The sequence below is a fragment of the Pseudophryne corroboree genome, chromosome 7 (genome assembly GCF_028390025.1).
Source record: "Pseudophryne corroboree isolate aPseCor3 chromosome 7, aPseCor3.hap2, whole genome shotgun sequence".
NCBI lineage: Eukaryota > Metazoa > Chordata > Amphibia > Anura > Myobatrachidae > Pseudophryne > Pseudophryne corroboree.
Window position 1 is genome coordinate 502,024,049 of NC_086450.1, and position 22,843 is coordinate 502,046,891.

Here is a 22,843-nt window from a genome sequence, read left to right on the forward strand (position 1 = left end):
GAATTATCGGTAAGTAAATTCTTATTTTTTTTTTTCAATTCTCAATTGCAAAAGTTTGACTTCCGTAACTATCGCGGTTACAATTAGCTGCACCCCACGTGTTACCATGGTTACAATTAGCTGCACCCCATGTGTCACTGCGGTTACAATTAGCTGCACCCCACGTGTCACTGCTGTGCGTGGATACAATTAGCTGCACCCCACGTGTCACCGCTGTGCGCGGTTACAATTAGCTGCACCCCACATGTCACCGCTGTGCGCGGTTACAATTAGCTGCACCCCACATGTCACCGCTGTGCGTGGATACAATTAGCTGCACCCCACGTGTCACCGCTGTGCGTGGTTACAATTAGCTGCGTCCCACATGTCACCGCTGTGCGCGGTTACAATTAGCTGCACCCCACATGTCACCGCTGTGCGTGGATACAATTAGCTGCGTCCCACATGTCACCGCTGTGCGCGGTTACAATTAGCTGCGTCCCACATGTCACAGCTGTTCGCGGTTACAATTAGCTGCACACCACGTCACAGCTGTGCGCGGTTACAATTAGCTGCACCCCACATGTCACAGCTGTGCGTGGTTACAATTAGCTGCATCCCATGTCACAGCTGTGCGTGGTTACAATTAGCTGCACCCCACGTTACAGCTGTGCGTGGTTACAATTAGCTGCGTCCCACATGTCACAGCTGTGCGCGGTTACAATTAGCTGCACCCCACATGTCACCGCTGTGCGTGGTTACAATTAGCTGCGTCCCACATGTCACCGCTGTGTGCGGTTACAATTAGCTGCGTCCCACATGTCACAGCTCTTCGCGGTTACAATTAGCTGCACCTCACGTCACAGCTGTGCGCGGTTACAATTAGCTGCACCCCACGTGTCACAGCTGTGCGCGGTTACAATTAGCTGCACCCCACGTCACAGCTGTGCGCGGTTACAATTAGCTGCACCCCACGTCACAGCTGTGCGTGGTTCCATTTAGCTGCGTCCCACATGTCACCGCTGTGCGTGGTTACAATTAGCTGCGTTCCACATGTCACAGCTGTGCACGGTTACAATTAGCTGCACCCCACGTCACAGCTGTGCGCGGTTACAATTAGCTACACCGCACGTCACAGCTGTGCGTGGTTACAATTAGCTGCGTCCCACGTGTCACAGCTGTGCGCGGTTACAATTAGCTGCACCCCACGTGTCACCGATGTGCGTGGTTACAATTAGCTGCACCCCACGTCACAGCTGTGCGCGGTTACAATTAGCTGCGTCCCACATGTCACCGCTGTGCGCGGTTACAATTAGCTGCACCCCACATGTCACCGCTGTGCGTGGATACAATTAGCTGCACCCCACGTGTCACCGCTGTGCGTGGTTACAATTAGCTGCGTCCCACATGTCACCGCTGTGCGCGGTTACAATTAGCTGCACCCCACATGTCACCGCTGCGCGTGGATACAATTAGCTGCGTCCCACATGTCACCGCTGTGCGCGGTTACAATTAGCTGCGTCCCACATGTCACAGCTGTTCGCGGTTACAATTAGCTGCACCCCACGTCACAGCTGTGCGCGGTTACAATTAGCTGCACCCCACATGTCACAGCTGTGCGCGGTTACAATTAGCTGCACCCCACGTGTCACCGCTGTGCGTGGTTACAATTAGCTGCATCCCATGTCACAGCTGTGCGTGGTTACAATTAGCTGCACCCCACGTCACAGCTGTGCGTGGTTACAATTAGCTGCGTCCCACATGTCACAGCTGTGCGCGGTTACAATTAGCTGCACCCCACATGTCACCGCTGTGCGTGGTTACAATTAGCTGCGTCCCACATGTCACCGCTGTGTGCGGTTACAATTAGCTGCGTCCCACATGTCACAGCTGTTCGCGGTTACAATTAGCTGCGTCCCACATGTCACCGCTGTGCGTGGTTACAATTAGCTGCGTTCCACATGTCACAGCTGTGCACGGTTACAATTAGCTGCACCCCACGTCACAGCTGTGCGCGGTTACAATTAGCTACACCCCACGTCACAGCTGTGCGTGGTTACAATTAGCTGCGTCCCACGTGTCACAGCTGTGCGCGGTTACAATTAGCTGCACCCCACGTGTCACCGATGTGCGTGGTTACAATTAGCTGCACCCCACGTCACAGCTGTGCGCGGTTACAATTAGCTGCACCCCACGTCACAGCTGTGCGCGGTTACAATTAGCTGCACCCCATGTGTCACTGCGGTTACAATTAGCTGCACCCCACGTGTCACTGCTGTACGCGGTTACAATTAGCTGCACCCCATGTGTCACTGCGGTTACAATTAGCTGCACCCCATGTGTCACGCCGCTGTGCGCGGTTACAATTAGCTGCACCCCACGTGTCACCGCTGGGCGTGGTTACAATTAGCTGCACCCCACGTCACATTTGTGCACGGTTACAATTGGCTGCTCCCCACGTGTCACCGCTGTGCGCGGTTACGGTAGCTGCACCCCACGTGTCACACCGCTGTGCGCGGTTACGGTAGCTGCACCCCACGTGTCACTGCGGTTACAATTAGCTGCACCCCACGTGTCACCGCTGTAGGCAGTTACAATTAGCTGCACCCCATGTGTCACGCCGCTGTGCGCGGTTACAATTAGCTGCACCCCACATGTCACCGCTGTGCGTGGTTACAATTAGCTGCGTCCCACATGTCACCGCTGTGCGCGGTTACAATTAGCTGCGTCCCACATGTCACAGCTGTTCGCGGTTACAATTAGCTGCACCCCACGTGTCAGCTGTGCGCGGTTACAATTAGCTGCACCCCACGTGTCACCGCTGTGCGTGGTTACAATTAGCTGCATCCCACGTCACAGCTGTGCGCGGTTACAATTAGCTGCACCCCACGTCACAGCTGTGCGTGGTTACAATTAGCTGCGTCCCACGTCACAGCTGTGCGCGGTTACAATTAGCTGCACCCCACGTTTCACCGCTGTGCGTGGTTACAATTAGCTGCGTTCCACATGTCACAGCTGTGCGTGGTTACAATTAGCTGCGTTCCACATGTCACAGCTGTGCGTGGTTACAATTAGCTGCGTCCCACATGTCACCGCTGTGCGTGGTTACAATTAGCTGCGTCCCACATGTCACCGCTGTGCGCGGTTACAATTAGCTGCACCCCACGTCACAGCTGTGCGCGGTTACAATTAGCTGCGTCCCACATGTCACAGCTGTGCGCGGTTACAATTAGCTGCGTCCCACATGTCACAGCTGTGCGCGGTTACAATTAGCTGCACCCCACGTGTCACTGCAGTTACAATTAGCTGCACCCCACGTGTCACTGCTGTGTGCGGTTACAATTAGCTGCACCCCACGTGTCACCGCTGTGCGTGGTTACAATTAGCTGCACCCCACGTGTCACATCACAGCTGTACGCGGTTACAATTAGCTGCACCCCATGTGTCACTGCGGTTACAATTAGTTGCACCCCATGTGTCACGCCGCTGTGCGCGGTTACAATTAGCTGCACCCCACGTGTCACCGCTGGGCGTGGTTACAATTAGCTGCACCCCACGTCACATTTGTGCACGGTTACAATTAGCTGCACCCCATGTGTCACTGCGGTTACAATTGGCTGCACCCCACGTGTCACCGCTGTGCGCGGTTATGGTAACTGCACCCCACGTGTCACACCGCTGTGCGCGGTTACGGTAGCTGCACCCCACGTGTCACACCGCTGTGCGCGGTTATGGTAGCTGCACCCCACGTGTCACACCGCTGTGCGCGGTTATGGTAGCTGCACCCCACGTGTCACACCGCTGTGCGCGGTTATGGTAGCTGCACCCCACGTGTCACACCGCTGTGCGCGGTTATGGTAGCTGCACCCCACGTGTCACACCGCTGTGCGCGGTTACGGTAGCTGCACCCCACGTGTCACCGCTGTGCGTGGTCACAATTGGCTGCTCCCCACGTGTCACCGATGTGCGCGGTCACAATTAGCTGCACCCCATGTGTCACTGCGGTTACAATTAGCTGCACCCCATGTCACGCCGCTGTGCGCGGTTACAATTAGCTGCACCCCATGTTTCACTGCTGTTACAATTAGCTGCACCCCATGTGTCACGTCACTGTGCGCGGTTGCAATTAAATACACCCCACGTGTCACACTGCTGTGCGCGGTTACAATTAGCTGCACCCCATGTGTCACTGCGGTTACAATTAGCTGCACCCCACATGTCACCGCTGTGCGCGGTTACAATTAGCTGCACCCCACATGTCACCGCTGTGCGCGGTTACAATTAGCTGCACCCCATGTGTCACTGCGGTTACAATTAGCTGCACCCCACGTGTCACCGCTGTGCGCGGTTACAATTAGCTGCACCCCATGTGTCACTGTGGTTACAATTAGCTGCACCCCACATGTCACTGCTGTGTGCGGTTACAATTAGCTGCACCCCATGTCACTGCTGTGCGCGGTTACAATTAGCTGCACCCCATGTGTCACTGCGGTTACAGTTAGCTGCACCCCATGTCACTGCTGTGCGCGGTTACAATTAGCTGCACCCCATGTGTCACTGCGGTTACAGTTAGCTGCATCCCACGTGTCACTGCTGTGCGCGGTTACAATTAGCTGCACCCCATGTGTCACTGCGGTTACAGTTAGCTGCACCCCATGTCACTGCTGTGCGCGGTTACAATTAGCTGCACCCCATGTGTCACTGCGGTTACAGTTAGCTGCACCCCATGTCACTGCTGTGCGCGGTTACAATTAGCTGCACCCCATGTGTCACTGCGGTTACAGTTAGCTGCATCCCACGTGTCACTGCTGTGCGCGGTTACAATTAGCTGCACCCTACATGTCACACCGCTGTGCGCGGTTACGGTAGCTGCTCCCCACGTGTCATCGCTGTGCTGCTCTTACATTTAATCATTTTGTAGGAAAGGAATGAAGTGTAGCAGGTTGTCTGTAATAAACTGAAAACTGCCGGCTCTCTACTTCTGGCGCTCTTGTCAGCTCATGTCGCTAGCTGAGGAAATGGCCAGTGACCCGTGAAACGCATAATACTTTCTCATAAGCCTATGAGATGCTATCAGCTCATAGTGCCTCAATGGTGGAATAAATATTTTTGGTAGATTTATACTTTTTGTTGGACTATGTACTCTCATTTTTCCCACTATGGCTCATCTAGCCAACCTGTGGCCAAGCGGTGATTCTGTTCTTACATTGTCATTGTCCCCATCCCCAAGCGGCTTCTGGATTCTCCTTCCAACCCACAGTGGCTGCACAATGCACTAGATGACTTCTGTAATGACCTCTGTGTAGAGGAGCGGCACAGACCGTACCCCCTACTAAGCATTCGTTCTTTTGAACATTGACATGAGGCAATTCTTTATGAAACAAATGACATTTTATTCATTTTATAGATAATATTAACAAAGTAACAAATGGCAGAAATGTGGTAAGAAAATAAAGGTGGTAAAAAAGAGGGGATAGTAATATAATACAGTCGTGAGCAATCCTGTTCGGGATGGGGGAGGGGGGAGGGGGGGAGGGGGGGGGGGGGGGAAAGCTACTAATAGGGAGATATTGGCACCATAGATAATGTAGCTTATGGCGGATAATCTCGCTCTTCCTTCTTCCACTATCCCCATTGTTCTGTCTCTTCATCTGTGTAACTGGGCTCATTCCCATCTGCAGGGACTGTCCCCTTATGAGGTATCTGTAATGAACTGGTTTGTGATCCAAGCAAGTCATCTGGGTATCTCAGAGTGTACTCCCCCTGCAGGCTGCTGAAGGAACTGATCAGTGTTTTGTAAAATGTTTTACAAGTGAATTAATAGAAGTTCCTGTAGGTGAGGATGGTACATTTACATCTTCCTGTGTACTGGGGCTGGCAGAGCAGATGTTAGCGGATGGGGAGGTGTGAAACGAGACACTGGGATGAAAGGGGATTGGGGGGGGAGTGGAGGACAAATGGTGTCTGAGGTTTGTGGAGGGGGTGCAGGTGCAGACAGGATAATACTAATGAGAATGCAGCTGCAGCCTCACTGCTACTTCTATCCCTCTGGGTCAGTGTTAGGTGTCTTATGCCTTTCTAGGGATGGGGCCGCAAGTATCTGTATAGGGCTGCCTGGGGATGCTGCTACTTGTAGTTCCAGAGTAGCTATAGATTGCCAAAACTGGTTTAGAAGCGTTCTTGCTGTCAGAAGTGTTGAAAAGGTTACAGCAGGACCGGTTTTAAGGATTTCCATGATTGAATCAAATTGACTGAGAGACTGATTAAGTCAGGTATGCTCAAGCATGGAATCCCTAAACCCTGGCCTGTTTGTGTGCCTAACGCTGGGTACACACCTGATGATTAATCTGTCTGGTGGGAGCAAAGTTCTGGCAATGTATGGGAGCCGATGACAGTTAACGATTTGCTCCCAAATGCTGGAAAAAGGACAAAAAAGATTGTTTAGATAAATTTGTTAAATCAAACAGATTTAACTGATTTGTCTGAACGACCATGGTTTGGTTTCCAGTGTTTGGGAGCAAATGGATGATTGTCATCTGTTCCCATACATTGCCAGAGTTCTGTTTCCACCAGACAGATAAATCCTTGTGTACCCCACTGTAAGGACCGCTGCTTTCAAGACTTGTCGCTTTCTTCCAAGAATGCAGCAGACCTATATAGTGTACGTGCACACGCATAGAAACACACACATCAAACAGTTTAATGCAAAGACAGGGTGAATAACACAAAGGTTGATGGCAGAGCTGGATTTTGCCCTTCTCTGTGTGTCCTCATCTCGCACCCGGAAAATGTTCTCTTGGGCGGCTGCTAATTACAGCCAGTAATATAGATGGTGGCTATGGGCAGGAAAATAAAACCAGTCCCTTGGAATTCTTCGTTCCCACCAATGTGGTGACGGCGGGTCTTGTACTGACGCTTTACACCAAGTATTGCAGTTACCCTCTTTGTGCTATTCAGTCCTTCTGTTACTGGGTTCTAGCAATTCCCATGACTGCTGTAAGATTTATACAGCCACCACCTCCACATTGGCTGAAAATGTGCGATAATACGTAACATAACTTTCAAACACAAGCTCCCCACCCCCAGCTCTGTCAGATTGAGTTCAATATTGTCTGTGTCTTAGGCACAGCTAAGCTAGCAATCAAAACAGACTCTGCCCAGCGCCAACAGGCCAGGCAGCTGCGGTGTACACACATGGAAAGGGTGAAGGGGATCGCGCTGTGGCACAACGGTTGGCAGAGTCATTGTTCGGCTCCCATGGTGTGTCCAATCGCTGCACACTCAGCTCACACCCGCTGCGTGCAGACTATAATCGCTGATCTAGGAGGAGTTCTCTTCCGCTAGGTCCCGGTCAGGGCTCCCTAGGCGCAGTCTCTGCAGAGCGTCGCTCTCACATCCAGCCTCCCCCTGTGTAGAGACGTTGCAGCTGAGCACCGGAAAATGGCAACCCCAGCTTGGGCCCGGAATTGGAGAGAAAGTGTTGAAAGCGGATGTCTGAGTTCTTGGGGTAACCTCGGCCACCCCCTTCCTCCTCGCGGCCAGACGGGGTGAGGGCGCAGGATCCTGGGCCATAATTGCCCGCACAGCCTAGGTCCTGGCTGTAAAGCCTGTAGTCTGCTTGGCTGTCATAGAGCTGAGTGGCTTCGTGGGGCACCTGAAATGGTGGTGGGAAGCGCTGTAGCGTGGGTGGACGACGGGGCCCCGGGCCCTGCGAAACAGCTGGTTCGGGTGCACTGCTGATAGAGAGAAGAGGACTGAGATACTTGTTTCCTCTATACATAAACATAGCAGATTAAACAGCACTATAATACTGCACTGACAGCCCATACACAGATACTCACCAAGTGTACATTGCGTCCTCTCTGGAGGATTGTAGCTCAGGGTAGGGCTGGCTCTCAGGCTGCAGGTAAGTCTCTGTAGTTTGGGGGTTCATCTCTATGGTATCCCCCTGGTCCTGATTTGCTGTCATCGGCAGAGTGGGTGGGTCAGTGGCTTCAGAGGAGGGTGGCGTTGGGTCTGGGGGTGTTATGGGATGGAAAGAACAATCCGGGCTGGGTAATGGGATACCCAGACCTCCTCCTAGATCCAGAGTGGAATCACAGGGTCCTGAATACAGGGGTCTCTTACATTCCGCTAGGAGAGGGGATAGCAAATGGGGAGAAAGGAACAATTAACATTTGCACGGACTAAAATACCTATGATGTACTCTGTGCTTTGGCAACCTTTGAGTCACCAGCTGTTGGGGAACTACAAGTACCAACATGTGCTGCATGGCAGTAATTCATGTGTTACTGAGATGGTGTAAAGCTGTCCCACAGCTGGCAGGAATTATTGCACTATACATACACCTCTCTGCAGTCATTGGCACGCATGGCAGCTGGCATAGGGCCTGCCGGAGTAGTAAGAATGCTGCCCCTTCTTGGGTGCCATGGGAGTTAACACAGCCCCCTATAGAATGAAGGTGGCATATTGGCAGAGAGTACTGGCAACCTACGTGGAGTAAAGGTCTCTTCTTCCTCTTCTACATTGATCAGTTTCCTCTTCACCCGCATGGGGCGATCTCTACAAAAAAAGCACACAGCTGTGTTATCACTATTATAATAATAAGTACAGCGCATAAAACACGTATTGAACGCAATCCGCTGCCGCCCAAAGTGCAGGATCTTGGCGTATTTGGGGGCTGAGACAGACGAGAGTGGTTTGGATAAGGTGATAAACGGGGCGTTATCCCCATCCGTTCACTTTGTCTTACAGATGCGCCCCAGGGTACAGTGGCCTCAGATGCAATGGGACCTCTCACCCCAAATACGGGTCCACAGACATGAATGTATACACTGCGCACCCTACTAACCTCTTATTCTTCAGCCCGTCCTCCCGAAAACCTTTTGCAAATGGGTTTGTCTGGATCTTGAGCTGCGTTATCTGCAAACAAGTAAATAAAAGAAATCCTATAAAAATATGTAGGCCTTCATCCACGAGACCCTGCTCCCATTCCTACAAGCTGCCTGACAACGCCTCACTACAGCGGCGTACAGTGGAGCCAAATTTCCCCATTCGTCCGACCTTCTCATTCTGGTAGGCTGTGACAGTAAGGAACATGGTCTCGGGGAAGGTGAAGGACGAGCAGCCCCCCCATCTTCGGCTGAACACATCCTGGGCTCGAACGATGTGGAATCGCGGCTGGTATCGGTGCATGGAGTGCAGGATGATCTGCGGGAAAAGAGTACAGGTCAGCTGACTAGCTCACTAGCACGGCAGCCATCTTGTCCCCACCTAACTCTCTTCCCATGATTTTACTAGCGTCAGCCCCATTGGTTCATGGATGCGAGCACAAAGATCCGTTACAGTTGGGGATGTTTATATACCGTACAAGTCAGTGACTTTAAAGAATGCCTGTGCCCTGAAGCCAGGCCTTTATATCATCAGTCATTTTGTTGCTAGTGAAGGCAAGCACAATGCTGATCTCTAGACGTATACACAGCGCAGAAGCAGCAGCGTCATATGCAATGATGAATTAGTAAGATAAATCTATATTTTGTAAAAGTTGCAGGAGTGCGCGAATAAGCAAGTAAATAAAAGTTATCTCAAGGTGCAAACTTCATAATGTCCTATTGTGGCAATTGTATATGCAGCCGTGAGCACATATATATAATAAATGCTGCAGGATTCCTATTCCTTAGATGCATCCAAAAACAATTGTACACTTGTAGCTCCACGCATCCAACACATCCCACAACAAAGCATATTGGAAACAAAACAAAAACTTTTTGGTTTGGCACAACCCGTACAGCTGCGGACCATTCGCTGCCTCTCGTGGCTTACATGTCCCAACTGGTCCAGGGTGTTGTTGGTGAGCTTGATCTTGTGGAAGGAAATTGGCTGCTTCATCCAGTGGGATCCAGGGGCGGGAGAATCCGGGTGGATGTAAACTCTCTCGGGCAGCCGCGGCTCTGCTCTCCCACTGGGCTCCCAGTGGTCTTCCTGCCACTTGTAGCGGGAGTTGTCCACTGGTAGGATGTCAGCTAGGAGGACATACTTCCCGTCCGGCTCCAGCCCAGTCACGCTGATCTTACACTGAGGGAACATCCTCCTGGAAGGGACACAAATAAGAGAGCGAGGAGGTTAAGTGCAGAAGAGAAAGCAAACTGTAAGAGGAACCAGGCAGATAGAGAGATTGGAGGCACTGGTATGAGATGGGGAGGGGTTCAAATAAAGTAAACGTAAGGGAGCATTTTATCCCACCCCCATCGCAAACAGCTAATGCCCTCCTAGGGCTCTTACAATGTCATTATAGCGATGCTTAGCTAGGAGAAAAAGGTGAAATAGACAAAGCACAGCGTGTCAGTTATGCTTTCAGTGATATAACTGACTGTGCTTGCACCTGTTTCTATAGGAAATTTATATAAGACTACCCAAGAGGCTGTCTGATTTTCAGAGGCCTGGTTACTATTCCCAATAGACAATGACGTTGACCCAGCGCCTGACGGGAAAGGTCCTTTCGGCAAAGTCACCACCATGATAATAACCCTATAACTGAACATCATAAACACAAATGCTTGTTACCTCTAAATTGTTCCAATTTTAAGGTCCTAAAAGGGGTGGGATTTATGGGACAATGGGTGTGCCTTTAAGTGAATATGGGTGTGGCTACACAGATTGGGGTGGGGTTTGTGTGCAAGGCCTTATTTTGTCCCAATGTTGTTACTTTAAAATGTTGGGAGGTATATAATGAATAAGATAATAATGAATTACGCTGGCCGCACATAGATCATTCCAGCCATTCGGCCAGAGCACCACGCATTGGGCTCCATTCCTAGGTTGCCCACATATGTAGGGAGCCGTCTTGGGCAGAACCTGATGAAACTGAGGGCATCTTGAGATACACAGAGGTATCAGGCCATTCACTGATGATTTTAAGACTGTACATACTATCCCTTTAAACTGAGACACTCATGCATTACACAGGTTCTGTGGCTGGCTGACTTCATGCCTGCATTCTACCTGGTTTTGATCAGCCACAGAACCTGTGTAAGCCATAATCGTCCCTGATTAAAGGGATAGTATGGTAAGCTTATGTATATACAGTATATGTAAAATCAAAACAGTATAAAATGCCTTAAGAGTAGGCTTACCATAGTATCTCTTTCAACAGGGACGATCATGGATTACACAGGTTCTGTGGCTGATCAAAACCAGGTGGAATGCAGGCATGAAGTCAGCCAGCCACAGAACCTGTATAATTCATGAGTGCCGAGGTTTAAAGACTTTGACATGGGCCAGATTGTGATGGTTAGATGACTGGGTCAGAACATTGAGGCATGTGAGGAGTGGAAGCTATCCCGTCCAGTCCTATCCCACAGAAGCGCTACTGTAGCTCAGACGGCTGATGAAGTTAATGCTGGCTGCGATGGAAAGGAGTCCGAACACACAGTGCATCACAGCTTGAGTATGGGGTTGTGTAGCCGCCCCGGACCGGTCAGAGTGCCCATGCTGACCTCTGTCCACCGCCAAAAGCACCTACAACGGGCATGTGAGCGTCAGAACTGGACCATGGAGCAATGGAAGAAGGTGGCCTGGTCTGATGAATCATTCTTTTTTACATCATGTAGACATCCGTCTGCGAGTGCAGCATTTTCCTGGGGAAGAGATGGCACCAGGAGGCACTATGGAAAGAAGGCAAGCCGGCGGAGGCAGTGTGATGCACTGGGCAATATTCTGCAGGGAAACCTTGTGCCCTGCCATTCGGTCTGCGGTTAATATACCGCCTGTCAGGATCCCAGCATCCAGGATCCAACGACGGAATCCCGACAGGTGGCTAAATGCCGGCAGTCGTTGGAATCCCCACTACCGCCCTGTATTCCCACTCGGGTGGTGGGTCCACGGGCCCGAGGCGTGACGAGTGCAGCGAAGCTGGTATGCCGGCTGCCAGGATGCCACTGTCGGGATACTGGCAGCTGTCATCCCAACAGCCAGTATATCGTATGTATTCCCTGCCATTCATATGGTTGCTACTTTGACATGTATCATCTACCTAAACATTGTTGCAGACCAAGTACACCCCTTAGCGGCAGTGGTATTCCCTGATGGTAGTGGCCTCTTCCAGCAGGATAATGCGCTTGGCCATACTGCTAATGGAATGGTTTGAGGAACATGACAGAGAGTTCAAGGTGCTCACTTGGTCTCCATACTTTCCAGATCTCAAAATGATCGAGCCTCTGTGGGATGTGCTGGGAAAACACGTCCCATGGAGGCCGCAACTCGCACCTTAAACTGCATAGGTCATAGGGCTATTCTGTACCTTAGCCGTCGGTAACCAATCAGCTTTTAGGAAAGCTGAAATGTGTATGGGTGCTGGGTGATACATCATTGCTGATTGGTTACATGTCTTACGCTTCTAGCACCTTCTTAAACCATGGAGAAACAATACAGGATACTTTTCCTGGGCTTGTGTTGTCATGTACCTGCACTTTCCTTTCCCATACCTCATCCACAGCGAGCTGTGGGTCTCTAGCTGTTAACTACAAATCCCAGCATGCCGTGTCTGCCCCCGTGTTGCCCTATCCTGCCATAAAGATTTACTCTTGTCTATCTATTCACTAAGCACTACTGACACTGCGGAGTTCCTGCTCTGTTCCCCCTGTAAGACCCCCGCTGCCATTTTCTCACCTCCCGGATTTAGTGATGATCATTTCTGTGCCTATGGCGTGGAATTGTTTCCACAGATCCTTGTTCTCCAGCGTCATCTTGACGTTCCCGGGAAGTCGAGGTGCTTCACACATGGATTGCGGCTGGCCAAACCCCAGAGCTGGACCGGGAGGCAATGAGAGAGGTGTGAGGGGGGCTGCTCCCAGGATCCTCTGGGAAGGATCGAGCGTTGTAAACAGGCCATCATACCTCTGACTGGGGGCAACGTCCAATTCTGTAATGAGGAGACAAATCAGAAAGTAACAGCATAGGATCTAGTGCGCATCATACATACATACATACATACATACATACACGTATGCAGGAAACATGTCAGGCCAGGCCTGCGTGTCATCCTGCTAGTGCCGGCTGTTCTCACAGGCCTCAAGTCAGCCACAAGCTGGTCTGGTTGACAAGTAGGTGCTAAATGGCTGCCATGTCCTGCTAATTGGAACCCTGCAGGGAGTTATGGTAACGAGATGGGTGGATTCCCTCTTCTTCCCAAATAAATCTAACACAGACCAGGAGTACAGATGCCACAAACACACCACAACTGTATTACATATCCATAACACAGCCCGGCTCACACAATCAGGAACACCAGAGCCTCAAATATGAAAGGTTCAAAAATACAACAGGATTTCCACATATCCCAGTTCCTGAGTTTGGTACCATAACCTTACAAATATGCCAAAATCCCAAACCCAGATACATCAGTACCTCATAGACCCAGGGAACATCAGTACCTCACACACCCAGATACAGTAGTACCTCCCAGACTCAGGGCACATCAGTACCTCATAAACCCATGTACACCAGTGCCTCACACACCCAGATACAGCAGTACCTCCCTGACTCAGGGCACATCAGTACCTCATAGACCCATGTGCACCAGTGCCTCACACACCAAGATACAGCAGTACCTCCCAGACTCAGGGCACATCAGTACCTCATAGACCCAGGAAACATCAGTACCTCATAGACCCATGTGCACCAGTGCCTCAAAGACCCAGGTACACCAGTATCTCATAGAACAGGAAACATAATTACCTCACAGACCCAAGGGGCACCAGAACCTCACAGATCCAGGGTACATCAGTACTTCAAAGACCCAGGAACACCAGTACCTCATAGATCCAGATCCTTACAGACCCAGGGGACATCAATACCTCTCAGACCCAGATACTCCAGAACCTTACAGACCCAGAGCACATTCCAGTACCTCATACACCCAGGTGCACCAGAACCTCACAGTACCAAATACACCAGAACCTTACAGACCCAGGGGACATCCGTACCTCATAGACCCAGGTGCACCAGAACCTCACAGTACCAAATACACCAGAACCTTACAGACCCAGGGGACATCCGTACCTCATAGACCCAGGTGCACCAGAACCTCACAGACTCTGATACATCAGTACCTCATAGATCCAGGGAATCAGTACCTCACAGACCCAGGGCACATCAATACATCTTAGACCCAGATACATCAGAACCTGACAGACCCGGAGCACATTAGTACCTCATAGTATCAGATATTCCAGTACCTCATCGACCCAGGTGCACAGAACCTCACAGACCCAGAACCTGACAAACACACCTGGAACACAACATTATCAGGGGTTCGGTATGATTAACCTACGGACACAATACCGACACAGTCAAAATATCGACATTCATTATGCCGACATAGTTAGAATACCGGCATTTGAAATATCGACATTTCAAAATACCGACATGAGTTTTTCTGGGGGGTTTTGGCGTCAATGTGGACATAGGTCGACATGGACACTATGTAAGTGTACCGCGTCCCCTCGCATGGCTCACTGCGCTTGGCACACTATTATATTCCCCTTCCAGGTCACTGGGATGGTAAAGCATGAACAAGTCTGTTTTGGGGCAAAAAATCCTGTCTGCATTTTGACATGTCGGTATTCTATGTCGGCATTTTGGACATGCCGGTATAATGAATGTTGGTATTTTGACTGTCAGTCAATGGCTGTAGGGATTATGACCTTTGGTATTGTGTCTATCGGTAAATCAACTGCTACCCCATTATCAGGACCTGCCAGCTCCAGGAGAGACAGAACCTCACTATCAGCTCTTCAGATAAACAACCTCCTCATGATGTGTGTCAGCCTGTGTGTGACATTCAATGGAGAGTCTGTGTAACAGCGGGATACATTACACCAGAGGTTCTCAAACTCGGTCCTTGGGGGCACACACAGTGCATGTTTTGCAGGTCTCCTCACAGAACCGCAAGTGAAATAATTAGCTCCACCTGTGGACCTTTTAAAATGTGTCAGTGAGTAATTAATACACCTGTGTACCTGCTGGGTTACCTGCAAAACATGCACTGTGTGGGGTCCTGAGGACCGAGTTTGAGAACCTCTGCATTACACACTCAACAATGATTAAATACTGAGCTGTGTCCAAATCATACAGAAGTGGCACCTCACACACCCCAATTACCTCTCACCCCAATATCCACTTCTAGATCAGTGATCACCACCCTGATAAACTTCAGGGGCTGCATTGGGTGGCCCTCTGGTCTTCAAAAGGGCCGCGCATCAGCACCAAGTTAAATCAATACATGTAAACCAGTGGTTCCCAAACTCGATCCTCAAGGACCCCCAACAGGTCATGTTTTCCAGGTGTATTCGTTACTCACTGACACATTTTAAAAGATCCACAGGTGGAGGTAATTATTTCACTTGCGGTTCTGTGAGGAGACCTGGAAAACATGAACTGCTGAGAGTCCTTGAGGATGGAGTTTGGGAACCACTAATGTAAACAATGACAGAGGCACCTATGTGTAATAATATCTGCAGGTTGCTTAAACAAGTGTTACACGATATAGCAAACCAATATGACAACGAATCAGGAGCTTGGAGCTGTAAGCAAAGGGCCACAAGTGGCCCCAGGGCTGCCTGTTGCCCATCACTGTTCTAGACCAACCCTCTGATTATTATAGGTACGATATATATGTCAGATCTCCTAAGATTCACAATCATTATACATCAGTACCTCAGAGACACGCACTATAATACAGCAGCGCCTCAGAGGTACACACTATTATACACCAGCGCCTCAGAGGTACACACTATTATACACCAGCGCCTCAGAGATACACACTATTATACAGCAGCGCCTCAGAGATATACACTATTATACACCAGAGCCTCAGAGATACACACTATTATACACCAGCGCCTCAGAGACACACACTATTATACACCATCGCCTCAGAGATACACACTATTATACACCAGAGCCTCAGAGGTACACACTATTATACACCAGCGCCTCAGAGACACTCACTATAATACACCAGGACCTCAGAGATACACACCTACTGTATTATAAACCAGTACCTCAGAGGTACACACTATTATACACCAGTGCCTCAGAGATACACACTATTATACACCAGCGCCTCAGAGATACACACTATAATACACCAGCACCTCAGAGATACACACTATTATACACCAGCACCTCAGAGGTATACACTATTATACACCAGTGCCTCAGAGGTATACACTATTATACACCAGTGCCTCAGAGATATACACTATAATACACCAGCGCCTCAGAGGTACACACTATTATACACCAGCGCCTCAGAGACACTCACTATAATACACCAGGACCTCAGAGATACACACCTACTGTATTATAAACCAGTACCTCAGAGGTACACACTATTATACACCAGCACCTCAGAGGTATACACTATTATACACCAGCACCTCAGAGATACACACTATAATACACCAGCACCTCAGAGATACACACTATTATACACCAGTGCCTCACAGATACATACTTTTATACACCAGTGCCTCACAGATACACACTATTATACACCAGCGCCTCAGAGATACACACTATTATACACCAGCACCTCAGAGGTATACACTATTATACACCAGCACCTCAGAGATACACACTATTATACACCAGTGCCTCACAGATACACACCTACTGTATTATAAACCAGTACCTCAGAAGTACACACTATTATACACCAGTCCCTCAGAGATACACACTATAATACACCAGCACCTCAGAGATACACACTATAATACACCAGCACCTCAGAGATACACACTATAATACACCAGCACCTCAGAGATACACACTATAATACACCAGCACCTCAGAGATACACACTATAATACACCAGCACCTCAGAGATACACACTATAATACACCAGCACCTCAGAGATACACACTATAATACACCAGCACCTCAGAGATACACACTATAATACACCAGCACCTCAGAGATACACACTATAATACACCAGCACCTCAGAGATACACACTATAATACACCAGCACCTCAGAGATACACACTATAATACACCAGCACCTCAGAGATACACACTATAATACACCAGCACCTCAGAGATACACACTATAATACACCAGCACCTCAGAGATACACACTATTATACACCATCGCCTCAGAGATACACACTATAATACACCAGCACCTCAGAGATACACACTATTATACACCATCGCCTCAGAGATACACACTATAATACACCAGCACCTCAGAGATACACACTATTATACACCAGCACCTCAGAGATACACACTATTATACACCATCGCCTCAGAGATACACACTATAATACACCAGCACCTCAGAGATACACACTATTATACACCAGCACCTCAGAGATACACACTATTATACACCAGCGCCTCAGAGATACACACTATAATACACCAGCACCTCAGAGGTACACACTATTATACACCATCGCCTCAGAGATACACACTATAATACACCAGCACCTCAGAGATACACACTATTATACACCATCGCCTCAGAGATACACACTATAATACACCAGCACCTCAGAGATACACACTATAATACACCAGCACCTCAGAGATACACACTATTATACACCAGCGCCTCAGAGATACACACTATTATACACCATCGCCTCAGAGATACACACTATAATACACCAGCACCTCAGAGATACACACTATTATACACCATCGCCTCAGAGATACACACTATAATACACCAGCACCTCAGAGATACACACTATTATACACCAGCACCTCAGAGATACACACTATTATACACCATCGCCTCAGAGATACACACTATAATACACCAGCACCTCAGAGGTACACACTATAATACACCAGCACCTCAGAGATACACACTATTATACACCAGCGCCTCAGAGATACACACTATTATACACCATCGCCTCAGAGATACACACTATAATACACCAGCACCTCAGAGATACACACTATAATACACCAGCGCCTCAGAGATACACACTATTATACACCATCGCCTCAGAGATACACACTATTATACACCATCGCCTCAGAGATACACATTATTATACACCATCGCCTCAGAGATACACACTATTATACACCAGCGCCTCAGAGATACACACTATTATACACCATCGCCTCAGAGATACACACTATTATACACCATCGCCTCAGAGATACACACTATTATACACCATCGCCTCAGAGATACACACTATTATACACCAGCGCCTCAGAGATACACACTATTATACACCATCGCCTCAGAGATACACACTATTATACACCATCGCCTCAGAGATACACACTATTATACACCATCGCCTCAGAGATACACACTATTATACACCAGCACCTCAGAGATACACACTATAATACACCATCGCCTCAGAGATACACACTTGTCATCCAGGTGCAGCCCCCATAATTATAGAATAGCCTCTTACATGCCAGGACCTCACAGTCCTCTACAGTTATCTAGAGAGTCCTGAGCTGGAAGAGAAAAGGGGGGACATGATAGAAAGTTTCATATATAACAAGGTTTTAACAAGGTCCAGGAGGGAAACATTCTCCAACGGAAAAGAAGTATTAGAACACAAGGACATGGGCAGACACTGCAGAGTGGGGTAGTAGCTTCAAAGGAAACTTGAGGAAAAATGACTTCACAGAAAGAGTAGTGGACCAGTGGAATAGCCTCCCATCAGAGGTAGTAGAGGCCAGTACAGTACAGCAATTTGAACATGAATGGCACAGACATAATGATCTCCTTACTAAGAACTAAGGTAAAAAAAAGGGGACAAGTGTTTCTATGTGACTAGTAGAGCTATCGCCAGCTGATGGTCCAGTTACTACGGGAGACGGCATGCAATGGAAAGGCCCCACAAGTCATACATACCTGAGTATCTGTAGGCCTCATGGTGCCCACTGGCTGCAGGGTAGGTGGGCGGCAGGGCGTGTGGTGGTCTCACCGTGTACGATGGTCCATATTGTTGGAATATATCAGAATGATACATGGCTCTGCAGTGTCACACCATCAACTGCTAGAGGGTCCCAGGCCAACACGATCTAAGATAACCCAGACCCTTCCCAACTGGCAGCAGCTAGTATGAGGGCAGCACATTGAGTGATCCTTAAAGCCCATCCTATACCTTTTGATGTAAGACCCTCCTGCTAGGTGAGAGGGAAGAGCTGGGGGAGGTCTCTTCACACATTAGGACTGAATTAAACTTTATTAAAGGGTCTTTATGGCCACTCCGAGCCTCAGTTTGACCAGTTGTCAGGAAATGCAGTATTCAGGGAGTGGAGATGGGGAAACAGGAGGGGGGCCGGGAATGGGTGATAAGAGGACAAGTCCCTGTGTAATGGACGCGTCATACAAATGATCTGCATCCATAAGCTCATAGGAACCTGCTATATATTTGCGACATTTATTTATTAACAGTTTCTTATATAGCGCAGCAAATTCCGTTGCGCTTTACAATTGGAAGAACAGACCTAGAGGTAGGAGGGCCCTGCTCGCAAGCTTCCACTCTGCTTTCCATTATTATTTCTGGAATATGGAGAGAACATATGTTTGCAGGATAAACTTTGCTCATGTTCTGTAAAGTTACACAAGACAATGTATTAATATACAGGCATAATTCTGTGCTTGCCATTATAACGCCTGCCTGTGCGTCTCCGGCTGCACTGCATGTACCAGAGAGCCACTACGGGCTAGCACTCTATCAGACAGACATGTTCCAGCTTTCTACACATTAGGTCTCCGTACCCCAGTACTGAGACACCCAACCACTACCCCAAATTCATACCTACACGCCCCCCCCCCCCCCCCCCCCCCCCAACGATAACATGGTCCTCGCAGATGTCCTAAACAACTAGGTGACATCTGGGTGCAGACACCAAACTCCTCTTTGTACTTCTTTCACAGGTAGGTGCGAACATTGAACTGCCCGTGTTTAACCCCTGACTGGCTGCTCCCCCACACACAGTCTGTGCTGAGACCCCTGGCACGCTGGCCAGATTGTTGCAATGGTGACAAGAATGAGAGAGAATTTAGGAGCGTGTCAATCCCTGCACTGGCCGCTAATTTCCAGGAAGACTCGCCGTGTTTAAGGAGTTGTCAAAATGGGAAAAGTGATGGTATTTATAGATTTTCCCCACGCCGGCCATATTTACGTGTGTGCTGGTGGCAGTCCTCGGCTCCTGCCCTGCGTCATGCAGCAGTTACTAATTATTGAAGGTTATTACGCAGACAATAAATTGTGCTTAACGGTATGAAGTTTTTTTTTTTTTTTTTAGATTATGAAGCACCTAATAGTTTAGTGCGCAGCAGCACAGTGGTTAGCAGAGCTGCCTTGTAGCGCTGAGGTCACGGGACGCTACTTGTATGGAGATTGCATATTCTAAATACGTTTGCGCTTTGGAATTTGAAGACCGATTTGGGCTTTTACTTTCACTAGTAAAAAAAAAATAGATATAAATTATTTTTTTAAAAATTCAAAAATATTCTAAAAGTGCATTACACAAATAATAAGAGACATTGGGCCTAATTCAGATCTGATCGCAGCAGCAAATTTGTTAGCTAATGTGTAAAACACTGCTGGTGGGGCAGATGTAACATGTGCAGAGAGAGTTAGATTGGGTGTGGTGTGGCTGACCAGCGGTCCTCTGGAGTCATTGCAAACTCAGTCGCAGCTGCGTACAAAATGAGGTACATCAAGGTCTGGGGTTGGTACAGTAGCGGCACAGGTGACATGTTTTTGCACGTACGAGCTCGCAGCTGACGTCACGTACACGCCTGCGTTATTCCAACCACTCCCTGTAACTCCCCATTAACATCTCCAAACAGTCACTTTCTACAAGCATCGACGCCGTGACTGATGATGATGTCTAAAGACGCACCAGGCGGTATTACAGCGTCTATAGGCGCTCGTGGTGGGCGTCTCAGTCCTTGCACAGTCATACACACGGATGTGCCCCAGGGAAGGGCTTTGTATTGGCGTTTGCTTACAGTTGCAGATGCGCGATCACCAAAAGACGCAGACACGGCCCAGCTGCTGCCACTTCAGGAACCAGGCCCGTTGTGATAAGGACTGTGGTGATATTTTTTAAATAGGCTTCCCCGTAATTCTTGTATAGGAAAGAAATTAAGAGAAAATCCCCATTATTAGCGAAAACGCCTATTTTTGCCAGCAGTAGGGATATCTGTCCGTGCATTAATTGTCCCCTAAGTCCTGTACCGCAGGCACATACACTTAGTTAGCCTACCAGTGTGTTTTTGGGCTGTATGTGGAAACTGAGCCCCCGGAGGAAATAGCTGAAAAAAGCGAGGACATACAAACTCCACACAGATGCGGCCCTGTGTAAAATGTAGCCAATGTGAGACAGCAGTGCTAGCTACTGTGTCGCCACACCAACCCAGGCACACGTGATGCCTTCAGTAAGGAGAATTCCCTTTTTCCCGGGCTCGGATATGTGGAAGACGAGAGATGGGCGCGATTTGTCACCTTCTGTATTGGGGGCCGAGTCACCTTGTCCTGACACTGCTCTCCAGACCTGACTGGGAGCATTATAGCCCCAGCCGAGCTTCCGTCATACTAAGATAGGCCTCCGCCTTTTGTAGGTGAATAGAGTTTGCAAGAGTGTACAGATTGCTCCGTCTACCATCGGAGCGCTCTTTCAGCGACATGGGTGTTCCTGGGCCGCACCAGGCCCCGAGCATAAGGTGACGAGGACACTACCTAGGAGCGGAGAGATCCCCTTGATGTAGTCATGGATACGCTGAACAACCCAGGGCCCCTCACACATAGTTACATCACCAGCGTGGCTGGCACCGTGGTCTAACGTGACCTGGAGCTTCTGTGCGGCATAATGTGTAGTGGGGCACTAGAGGGTGTTTATCACATTTGTTGATGTTGGGAATATGTACACATTATACTTTTTACTAACGCCAGCATATCATATTGATAATGTTACGGGTGAGGACCACCACAAGCTAGTTGCCCTGGGGCCCCCACAAACCTCCCAGCCGGAGTGGAATGTGACGTAGCTTTCTGCGCACCGGGAGCCTCCCCGAGTAAGGAAAGTCTCCCACTACGGGTCATTACCCGCCTATTTATCAATAGTTCTCCAAATTATCACCATTCTCGGCTCAATCCCCGCAGAACAGGAAGTAGTGATTACAGATTCAGGTAGTAATAGTTAGAGGTGTGCGAGTTCGGATTGACTCGGTTCTTAATGCTAAACTAGCACAAGTTGGGATTTATCTGGATTTTTCTAATTGGCTATCCAAAACACGTGACAGCTGTATAGCCAATAAGATGCCATTTTTGAGATCCGAGTAAATCTGAACCGCTCATCTCTAGTAATAATAAGTAATCTACTTGTATGCGCATTGTGCACAGAGGAGAGAGAAGTGGATTCTCTCCCCACACGGTGTCACAGGGCAACATTCAGACCTGATTGCAAAAGCAAAATCTTTCTGTATTGGGCAAAACCATGTGCAGTGCAGGTGGGGCAGATGTAACATGTGCAGAGAGAGTTAGATTTGGGTGGGGTGCCTCCAAACTGAAATCTAAATTGCAGTGTAAAAATAAAGCAGCCAGTATTTACCCTGCACAGAAACAATATAACCCACCCAAATCTAACTCTCTCTGCACATGTTCCATCTGCCCCACCTGCACTGCACATGGTTTTGCCCGATACAGAAAGATTTTGCTTTTGCAATCAGGTCTGAATTTGGCCCTGTGACACCCTGTGGGGAGAGAATCCGCTTCTCTCTCCTCTGTGCACAATTGTTTCTGTGCAGGGTAAATACTGGCTGCTTTATTTTTACACTGCAATTTAGATTTCA

At 48.9% G+C, this 22,843-nt stretch overlaps 1 protein-coding gene across 1 annotated transcript; it reads right to left on the reverse strand.

The window, feature by feature from the left end:
* Positions 1-6,479: 6,479 nt before the first annotated feature.
* On the reverse strand, positions 6,480-19,751 carry TBX6 (T-box transcription factor 6). Its single transcript, XM_063935291.1, has 8 exons — positions 18,887-19,751; positions 12,646-12,898; positions 9,802-10,069; positions 9,043-9,189; positions 8,831-8,901; positions 8,474-8,541; positions 7,821-8,112; positions 6,480-7,715 (listed from the first exon to the last, which is right to left on the reverse strand). Exons 1-8 carry the CDS (start codon positions 19,002-19,004, stop codon positions 7,370-7,372), a joined length of 1,563 nt encoding a protein of 520 aa, XP_063791361.1. The 5' UTR covers positions 19,005-19,751; the 3' UTR covers positions 6,480-7,369.
* Between the last annotated feature and the right edge of the window lie 3,092 nt (positions 19,752-22,843).

Excerpts from the sequence above, each read along its gene's own strand:
- TBX6 (XM_063935291.1), bottom strand. The coding sequence starts at position 19,004 with ATGTATCATTCTGATATATTCCAACAATATGGACCATCGTACACGGTG. Across the intron at positions 12,899-18,886 it reads TGAGGCCTACAGATACTCAG|AATTGGACGTTGCCCCCAGT; the intron begins GTATGTATGACT and ends TCCTCATTACAG. Across the intron at positions 10,070-12,645 it reads ATCATCACTAAATCCGGGAG|GAGGATGTTCCCTCAGTGTA; the intron begins GTGAGAAAATGG and ends TGTCCCTTCCAG.